This window comes from Branchiostoma floridae, chromosome 4, assembly GCF_000003815.2.
Source record: "Branchiostoma floridae strain S238N-H82 chromosome 4, Bfl_VNyyK, whole genome shotgun sequence".
Classification (NCBI taxonomy): domain Eukaryota; kingdom Metazoa; phylum Chordata; class Leptocardii; order Amphioxiformes; family Branchiostomatidae; genus Branchiostoma; species Branchiostoma floridae.
The window spans coordinates 23,913,183-23,924,048 of NC_049982.1; the positions used below are offsets into that span (position 1 = coordinate 23,913,183).

Sequence of the window (10,866 nt, forward strand, 5' to 3'; positions counted from 1 at the left end):
CGAAATGGTGTTAGTCGTGAGGGTGTCCCAAAAATGTCGACGGATATGGGAAATTAGATTTGGTATCTTGATGTCCTTCTGTAGTTGTCTGTAAGTAAGTGCCAAAAGACTGCCTGCACAGACACACATTGTGACAGGTTGTAAATAAATGAAATATCACCTTCTGTATAAGAAATTTCCAAATTAATAAAGACTATCCCTCTTCGTAAAGTTTTATATAAGAGGAAAACAACATTTGTGTTCAATCAATATAAAAATTATAGTATGATTTTAGTTTGGGGGAAAATGCACTACAATAAAACTGAAGTTGGGAGATGATGATTAATACTTAATTTTTTTTTTTTAAAGATTTGATCGTTGATACTATATTGCATCCAAATTATCGAAAATGCTTCATCATACTCATAGTTATCAGAAATATTCATGGCAAAGTAAAGATGTGTGAGTGTAGTTTGTGCTAAATCTAGGTTACCACCATGTAGTCTGATGCAATATCCTGGCTTTGTCTCATATTGTACACTGTGTTTTCTTTCTCCCAGAATCTACATCTATCGTTACAGTATTGGAACAATGTTACTGTACAGCTAGTTGCCTTGTACGATATGCTTAAGGTAAATGCATTGGACCCATTGCAATTGTTTTGCTATAAACTTTGACTTGTGGCTGTACTGCCCCCCTCCCCCCTATAGGACCCTCCTGGGACCCCGGCTCATACAGCCAGCATATGTGCCATGATTGTCCTGTTTCTGCCACCATTTTCTAATGCTCTTTATGTCCTACAGGTCTTAACAATTACGCTGATGGCGCGCTGTCCTTGGCTTCAGGCCACAGGAACGGTACGTATCCATATGGTGCGCACGGACTCCAGCGGTATTTAATGTATGACATGTCCACACCACCTCTAGCCTGCAACTACAACCTGAAAACACAGACAGGTGCCAACTGCTGGGCTAGAAACAAAGCTTCAGTTTCTAAGGAAACAATGCAAGGCCACTTCACTACATTTATGCCTATTACTCATAATGTGGACATTAATATATGTATAGTTGGTCTCCTTGAACAAAGTTAGAGATAGGAAATAAAACATGATTTGTGTCTGCAAAAAGAATCTAGAACAATTCTGAGCAAAAAAATTTTGAGCATCGCACATATTCAGCAATGTGAAACTTGATACGTATATTAGTACTTTTGGCTGTATCTGAACTACAGTGTTTGAATGGGAACTACTTTCTTTACATACAAATGAACATTGTAATGTGTGGTACAATGTAGTACCACTGGTACAGGGAAATGTTTTTGAAATGCCCAGCCCATTTCTTGGCAGCTACTGGTGAAAACTAAATCAGTTGCAGACCTATTTCAAGGACACTCCTTTGTAGCTGTGTGCGATGTTTGTATTTCAAGTCTAACTTTGTCATCCTATACCTTGGTGACAACTATTTCATTGTTTGATGAACAAGAACTTTCTGGTATATTCATTTTGAAACAAAAACATTTAACTTTGCTGTTTCTTTAAAGTTAGGGAAGCACAGAAAATTTTTTACCATAAAAATCTCACTCTTTTAGCTGTGTTTTAGTATCACCAGCTTTATGTCACTTGACTTAGCAGAAGAATGAAATTAAAGACATTGGAACTCTTTCCATTGTTATCTTACATAGATCAAAGGCTTGTTAATGAACAGCATTGTTAGTTATTGACTCTTTGTAGGCGATAATCACCTAATTGTGATAGGTGATTATCACCTGGCTTTGTTTCCTTATCATCTTAACAATACAATACAAACAACAATACAATACAAAACAATTATCTCATGAACCCTAGAGGTGCCAAGTAAATCTGAAAGTGTATTGGAAGCCAGACAAAATGTGTGTATTGAGTAGGGCTGACTTACTAAACTGGGTACTCCCAAGGTACATAGTGCTAAAAAGACAATAGAAATGTGTTCCTTTCCTATGAATAGCAGGATGGTGGTTGTTTTTGATGGACATTTAAATTCACACAACCAGAGGACAATCACCTGGTATCATTTGGGCTGTCCATTTTGTACATTTTTCAACTGTGTTTTGATTCTGTAGCTAACTTGAACTGTTATTTGTAACACCAGCAAAAATTGGACAAATTTCCAACTATCCAATTTCAGTGTCTTTAAAAGAATGAGCAATCCATTGCTGCTGTGATATCAGGTTATGCAGATATAGCACATTTGAGTCTGAGGTTACAGTTTCGCTTCAGAATGATTTTTTACCAAACAGATTAAGTTTCGAGTCAAATGTTTTACGTTTTTCTTTTTGCTTCCTACAGAGAGTGGCGAGTGGCAGACATCACTTAGCATGGACAACATGCAGAACATGCAGGGGGTCCAGGACCTCATGTCAGCGTCAAAGGTACCGGATTGTTTGTTTGTTTGTTTGTTTGTTTGTTTAAACACCTTCCCACTGGATGAGCCACCAAAATAAGATTTACATCATATACCAAATGGCAGTTATTCAAGCAACTAGCTATAATTCTGTAAGTTGCTGGAGTCATTGCTTATTTGGAATATCTTATTACCTGGAGGTCTAACCTTCATCAATGTATTACTTGGTATATTGAATATGGTTCATTATGTTAGAGTATGTTAGTATGATTTAGAAACAAAACTTTGCATTTATCTATCAATGGAAATCAATGTTGCATTGATAGTTTTTTTGGGTTGCTTAAAAAAAGTCTCTGTCTCAGTGGAAAAAAGTGTTTTTTTACAGGTCTCTCTCTGTAAACTCATCACACAAATATTTTTAAAGGTATTCCATGTTACTACTGTTGTTTCAAACACAAACCTAATGTTATTGCAAACTTAGTTTAAAGCATTTTGTTGCAATATGTATAAGCTATGGTGATTTTAAATGTGCCACTGTAGCACATATTAGAAAATATATTCCCCCTAGAATGGTTGATCTTTCCTATATTAATACCTGTCCCATGGCATGTGCAGATGGACATGTGATTATTGCAGATTGCTGCAGATGTTATCTGCAGGTGCACATGTAGTTATGTAGGTGGACTACGTGCGCAGATGGACATACATGTATTACGGAACTGATGCATGTGACCCCTTTCTTGGAATCGGTCCTATATTTTGGTCTAAATCCATTCTAATGCCACTGCATTATGAAATCATGTTTTTTTATGATGAGATTTCCTTGCAAAGTGTTGCTTTTACTAACACGAAAGACAAAGGAAGTGTCTTTTTAGTACACATATAAGACAACGAATATATGTATCCTCTAATCATCTCAGATCCCCATTATCCAAGGAATATTATGCAAATTGGTCCTGGGATATTTATGATATTTACGGCCATGCAGAATCTGTATTTTAGGGTGTGGTCAGCCGTTCCACTCTTTTCCTGACTAAGTGCTTTAATGCATCATTTAGTACACCATTTTAATCAAAATCTTATATCAGTTTTTAATCAAAATCAGTCTTCTATTAGTTTTTTTCTGCTTTTATGAGAGATACTCATTTTTTTTTGGTACAGTTTTGTATGCCACATTGATAATGATGCTTCAGCTGTAAAGCTGTTTTTCACACTACAGGCAGGTAAATTGTATTTGTTACAGGCCAGCAGAACAGTTTTGACAGCGTCATCAGAAAAGCCCTTTTCTGGCAGTATGGTAGCTTTCGACACACAAAGACAAGAACCTTGAGGATTGTGTTTTTTGTGCGAAGTTTTTATTGTTTTCTTCATTGTCCCATTTTCCAGGTAGGCATGTTGCACCTGTTTAAAAAATGCAGAAGTCATGGTACATAAATAGAAACTGATTTCGCATCCTGGTTGACCAAATTGTTAATAAATTGTCCATAAACGCTGGCCATGGCATGACCTTGGTGCAATGTTGCATGTAAGTTGTCAGGAACTGACCATATGTTAGCTGTAGAGAGCTGGAGTCACAGTTGCCATTGTTTGAGTGAGACCTAGAGACCAAATTTGTACTAATTGTAGTCAAGTTTAAAGTTTCAAACCCTTTTTTGATGACAGGTGCCTTCTTGCCAGAGGTTGGTTCTCTCACAGCCTACTCGAAAATGTTGTGACAGCTTTTTAACATAAATTGTACCTAGGATGGATTTGACTGCGTCAAAAGCAACCAAAAATCCTTATGTTGAGTTTTAGGCTGCCCCAATTTGGACAAAATACTGCATTGCAAGACAACTGAAAATTGACATAGACTTTTTCAATCTGCTATGTAGTAGTGTTGCTGCAATCTTGCCCCCCTCCCACTCTCTCACATCGTTGTAAATGGCTGTTAGTTTTGTACAACCAAAAGCTGAACCACTCTGCTTCCCAACAACCAGGTCAATGTGCTTTATCATAATTTCTTTATCTCTTCATAAAATCTTGACAAGGCAAAGCCTATGCCAAGAGCATAACGGCATTATCCTGCTTAGTCTGATAAAACTGGGTATAAATTATACATTTCAGTTGCAGTCCGATGGTCCCCCATTTTGCCCGATGATTAGCGTAATTTTCTGTCAGGTTTAAAAGGGAAACCCGTCGACAAAGCGCCGGGTAATGAAAAAGTTCACTCCCGGGTTCGACAGTGTAGACAAATTCCAGAGAATAGTGATTTTTCATTATACGGCAGGAATCTAATTTTCACATTTTCATGGCTACTTTAACTCCTGGTGTAATGACGGCCGTTTCTCAACATGACAACCCGCATCCCAATATTCATCCATTTATGATGTGATTTTAATGTTGGCCAGTCCATCACGGCCATGCAAATGAAAATATGAGGTATAATTTCAGATTTGGGCCATAAATATTCATCTGGAGACTTAGGATTACAAAGCAGGCTTGGGGGCTAATTTCTGGCGCTACTATCAGTGACACTTTGATGTGGATGTGATGTGTTACCGTACTTAGAAGTGGACCGGCTCAAATAGCCCTGCACAAGCCAGTGTGACACATCTGTTTTCCTGCGCTGTACATTGTTGTTTTGACATCAGTGCTCGTCCTTAACATGCTCAATTCTCATTCCTTCGCTAATGAAATGGCCGAACGTAAACAATACGCATTGCCATTTTCTGCAGGTCATTATTAACGCTTATGGCCTTTTTCTTAATTTAACATGCATCATAAAGTTCACCTGAGACGGCCAGAAATTACATGCGCGGCCATGATTAATGCGCCAGTACACCGCTTCTTACGTCCACGCCGCCCTGGCAATCGTGATAGCGGCCCGTAAGCCGTAGAAATGATCTTCCCGTCTGAATTTCACCTTTCTCCCAGATTTTCCGGAAAATTTAGAGAAAGGCTGCAATTTGTTATGATCCCGGATGTTTGGCATACATTCTTCGGAAGGGTATTCAGTCATGCTGTGTGGCCCTGTGCTTCTTTGTGGCAGAATTGTTGTATCAAAATGTTACAATACTCTTATTTTGGATGACAAATTTTTCTGTACTTGTATGAAACACGGATGATAGACAAAGAGGGAACTCAAAAATCGAGTCACGAAGTGGAAAGTATTCTATAATATATGGCATGGCATCTTGTTTCTTGGAGTACATTTGTCACAAACACCACACGCACAGTGCTTAGGGGCTTTTTATACAATGGTTATATTCTATAGTATGTTATAACTATTTTCTACAGCCGAGAACAGCCAGTCTTTTCAATGCACATGTTCTTTGCAGGTTTAATGCTAGCAGCAAAATAAATTCTGTCTTCTGTAGTAAATGTAATTTATGTGCGCAATGGACAGTAAAATAAAGGTTGATTGATTGATCCTTATATAGAAAAAATTGATTACACATGTAAATGATTAGATCCACAGTAGTACATGAATAGCAACAAACCCATTGTCCAGACATATATTGGTGTCCCTATAATTCGAGATAATGATAAATACTACAAAACAGCACAGAAAAGTCAAACGCTAGAAACAAAATCTAAAGCTGTAATTTGTTTGTCAGAAATTTTACCTGCAATTTGCAAAATGGCTAATGGAGTTTTAGAGAAGATTTCAATAAAACACAAACATAATGTTTGTTTTTTCTAAATTGTTTGGAAAGTCACACATACAGGGAAAAGCACTTTTAGGGAAGGCAGCTTGCCTTTTATTTGAAAATTTGTGCATTCAGCCTTAATTGCAACTATGCAAAAATACTATTATACCCAACTTGACTCAGACAAGTTCAATCTGTGTACTTAATTTTCTTCTCTTCTATATTTGCTATAGAAGTATAATGCTGGGACTTGTGTGCCATTTATGGTATATTCATAGTTAACATTTTCTTACAACAATGAGCCTTGAGTTTCATATTATAAACCTGATGTAAATGTACAATATACACATTATATGTGGCTATCACTATCAGTGGCTATAGTCAAGCAAGTTAAGTTTCCAACAACTAAGTTTTGTCATTGTTTTTATTTTCTCTGAAGGTGGATGCAGCAAAGATGATGAACTCCTCTACTGCGGACATCCCGCTGTCGGAACAGACGGCATCATATCCCGTCAACAGCAGCACGTGCATGCAGGCGGGCGCCGCGTGGCCGTACCCGCCCAACTCTTCCTGCGGCGGCAAGGACCCCGGCGTGGTCGGGCAGGACATCGGCATGAACGCCTACCACCAGCCAGACATGTACGGCAACATGAGCGCGTATCAGGACCCCAACGGCGCCCCCTACCCCCCACCTCAGAACGTGCAGATGCAAATGAACCATCACCACGGGCAGCCGGTCATGAACCACCACGGACCCATGAGCCACCCCGGCTCCATGAACCACCAGGGCGGCATGAGCCACCACCCCCTGGGCCCCCAGCCCGGCATGCAGCAGGGCATGGTGCAGGGCATGGGACACCCCGGCTCCCTGCAGCAGGCTGCGAGCCCCGTGTACGCTAACCACCAGAATAGGAACTTTAGAGCGAACAGCGCACCCTCCCTCTCCCGGACGTCCTCCTCCCCCAACGTTCAGGGCGGGAGCCCCATGAACGGTTACCCCGCGGTCAGCAGCCCCTCCGCGAACACTGCCGTGAGCACGCCGGGGGCCACCTTCCCCACGCACCCCCCCACCTCCTGCAACGTGCCGCCGCCCGGCCCGACAACCATCCCTGCTTATTCTAGTGCATCAAATGCAGGTTATTCCAGCGCACCGACGACAGGCTTCGCTAATGCACAGTCCTCTGGATATTCTAATGCACCAAGTGCACATGCACAGGTAGGGACCCACTTAAGAGCACACATTACTTCCACTTCAGAAGCACCCCCATGGTAGAGTCTTAGATGGACACTTCCTGTCATGGTGGTCACTCCACTTGAGCCAGCTTAGTTCTGGGAATAATTGGAAAGGTTCTATCCACATAGCTGCAGTTTATAGAATGATACTACACGGTGTTGATTAGAAAATAAGATGAACTGCCAAATGTTTGGACGTCCTAGTATTCTTCGCATCTATTTTCGAACTGCATTGTCAGATAGTCAGATTTTAAAGCATAATTCCCTGTAACATATTAGTTTCCTTGGCTATCAGGGCTAGAAATACTTTTATTTAATGCTGTGACCTGCAATCTCAGAAATTTATCTGCAATTTTGAGGTTTGTATTTTGAGCCCTCAGACTCTTTATGTATAGTTAAAGTAGATTAATTTTCTAAATATGGTAGGAAACCAAAGACATGACTGTACTTTCAAGTTGTCTTTTTGTTCCCCTTAATAATTTGCCCTTGCTATCCATGGTTGTCTCCAATTTGCTTATTGGGATAGAAAAAGATCTAAGCCCATTTGTCCAAAAAATCTTAATGACAAAGATGTCTTCTCAAAAGCTTAGAATAAAGGATTTAACAACTTAAAAAAATGAACAAAATAGGCACCCAAACAATGACATTTATTGTGATGGTGACAAAAATGTAAAGCCGGAGACAGCCCTGGGACTGGAGTTGCTTTGAAACTGATGAAGCATTCACTTTCCCGCAGTTTCATTACCCATGATTCCCTGTGGTAGGTTTTTTGAAGACATAGAATGAGGTTATGACTCTTAAGGGAAGGCATCCTTAGGCGTCATGCTTCTGAGGTGGAGATATCTGGATGGTCCGAAGGATAATTTGCTTATAGATAACAATTTACCGGCTTGGACAAAAGGGAAAGGTAGCGAAGACAGCAGTTTGGAGTGATTAGAACGAGTCCACCTCTGAACCTGTACTGTTCTGTGTCTGTATAAGAATGGGCAAATTATTGAATGGAAAAAAAAGTGCTGTCATGTCTTGGTTTTATTACCATATTTCCACAATGTATTTCTAGTTAGGCCACACCAAATTGCTATTGGTTTTTGGATATGATAAAATATATTGCCAGAATGAAAGATCAATTGAAAACATGAGGGAAAAATCTGTATCATAATATTATAGTATTTTGCAGAGTTTCAGCAAGTGGATGTAATCAAATTCTTTTTTGACCTCATGTTAAAATTGTCCTTAGAAATGTTTGATAACCAGGGAAATAGATTAAGTGTGGTCTAATTAAGAGTTTGTATTGCATGTCTTCCTCTGTGCTACAGTCTGGGATCTACCCAACATCAGCGTCTTCACTCAAGAGAAAAGCTTCGTCAATGGAAGGAGGTGAGTGGTCCAAATCTTCATCTGAAATAACTTTCCAACTATACTTTTTTCCCACTTGAACCTTAAACCCGATAGTAACAACTGCATCCAATCACTACAGTATGTAGAACTTGCGTTCTCTTTGTCAGTTTCGGATGTTGACCCATTGTCGTCAGTTACAGTTTTGTCGAAGTGCATTATGAAGTTCACATTGAAAAGACATGGACAAATCTGACATTACTTCTGTTATAAGATGTCAGTGATTTGGCCCAAGAACTGGTGTCCACAGTAGACATTTGCAATTGCTATAGACTACTGAACTTGTAGTCAACATTTCATTTAACATGTCAATTGATGCATTGGGGCTTGAATAGTACAGATACTGAATAGTACAGATAAGAATAGCATGGCCCGGACACCACATCTTCAGTGAGGGTTATGGGTAAAGCTGAAGTCTACCATGTTCATTTTGACCTGCAGAGCAAAGGTCAGGTACTAGGAGGCACTGTTGCACATAAATACATGACACTCCATGGGATTGTATGGAGCAGTGCTCTGTTTTTCTGTTCACACACACTCGATGTCATAAAAGAAATTGACTATTAATAACTATAAATGCCAATCAGTTAAGAAAATTTTCTCGTCATTCTACAGCTTAAGCGGTCACTTTAAAGCTTAAGTTATATTCCGTAGCAGTTCTTACAGTAATAGTCCCTTCAGCTTGTCCACTTGTCACTATTGTTATCTTGCACTACCTGCGTCCTTTTCTCTTATTACCAATACATATTGCAATTAGCCCTCAGCACGACAAACTGGAGTTGTACAGCATTTCTCCTTGAAAATATCTGCCTTCTGTGGAACAGTCGGACCGTGAAGGCCCGTTCATCCCCTGGTCTCCAACCTTTTGAATAACTGATGCGGCGCTGTATTTACGGAAGAATATCACCATATTGGGGGCATATGTCTTTCCCAACGTCCTCCCAACTCCTGATTGGTGAGGTGGTGGTTCTAAATGTCAGCGACGTGATTGCCATAGGAAATAATGCACTCGTCCAACGTAAGGACTTTCTCATGCGGCTTGGATAGGATGACGGTCAAGTAACATCAGTTGATTACGGTGTGTCTGAATGTAAAAGATAGGAAGGAGGTAAGCTAAATACATGTGTATAAAAATGAAGATCTTGCGAAGGTCAATATTGTTCGAGCTTACTATGAAAATGACTATTAATGTTTGAAATATTGATCATAAATGTTTGAAAGATGGATTCGAAATGGTAAAAATGTAAATTATAAAGTTCTGCTGTTGACTTTCACTGTACATCCTTGGCTGTTTATTTTTATTAATTGTTGTAGTGAACACAACAATGTAAATGATTACAAAGCACAAAACATAGAACATTCTCTGCCCAAAGCTCTCCAGCATTGTCGTAACAGGTTGTGTATGTTGAAAGCTTTTAAAGTAGAAGTATAAAAAGCTGAATCACAACTACAAGAAAAGTGAAAGAACTAAGCAGAGAGCTGGGTATCCAGTTTGTCCTTCAGAAAGAGCAAGAAGGATCCCAGCAAGAGAAGTGTTGTAAAGCCCATCAGTGCATTAAATAGGGATGGACATGCCCAGACAACTCCAAGTTGATGAGGATAACAAATTTTATTCATGAGACTCGGAGGGATGCACTGATGAACCGCATTCTACACGACAGCCTTGATTGCACGTAACGGGCTCCCTCTTTACAAGGACAAAGACAAGCCCGCGATAAGGTGGTCGACAAAAATATTCATTACTTCCTGCAACGTCGGAGCAGCATCTTCGTTTAGATCGCCCTGCCTTCATTGTCGCTTCTCATTAATTCTGGAATTTACAGCCACTCTGGTAGGAGACGGTCTGGTTTAAGTTTCTGTCGGTATAATTATACCACAGGGAAGGCCATCATTTGGAGAGGGCTTACAGAATCTCAATATCGCCATAACGCGTCCGTAACGGTTTTGGTGATCAATGGAGTGTAATGGTACAAAGAGTTTCGTTTTTGAAAGAAGAAATGGGTGTGAAAAAAATCTCAGGGCTAGAAGTTTACATTTATATATTTACTGAGTGTAACATGTCTTATCCTGTACATATATGTACTGGGCCCTCTTAGAAATCAACTTCTATAACAGGGACAGTTGTCTTAAGATGAAGTAAGTGAACAGATAAGATATTATATCCACAAGGTGGCAAAAATGTGGGGTGACACTTTCCAATGGAGTGAATTACAGGTAAGAAATTATCTTGTTGAATTCACATGGATGTATCG

General features: G+C 39.7%; 1 protein-coding gene across 3 annotated transcripts in view; it reads left to right on the forward strand.

The window, feature by feature from the left end:
• LOC118414566 (fidgetin-like protein 1) overlaps positions 1 to 10,866 on the forward strand; it is a 106,329-nt gene that overhangs the window by 61,219 nt on the left and 34,244 nt on the right. For all 3 annotated transcript variants that reach the window (XM_035818687.1, XM_035818686.1, XM_035818688.1), the window contains 4 exons: positions 783 to 836; positions 2,303 to 2,385; positions 6,426 to 7,202; positions 8,536 to 8,596. In XM_035818687.1, the coding sequence (XP_035674580.1) occupies positions 783 to 836; positions 2,303 to 2,385; positions 6,426 to 7,202; positions 8,536 to 8,596 (975 nt within the window). The remainder of the gene's footprint in view (positions 1 to 782; positions 837 to 2,302; positions 2,386 to 6,425; positions 7,203 to 8,535; positions 8,597 to 10,866) is intronic.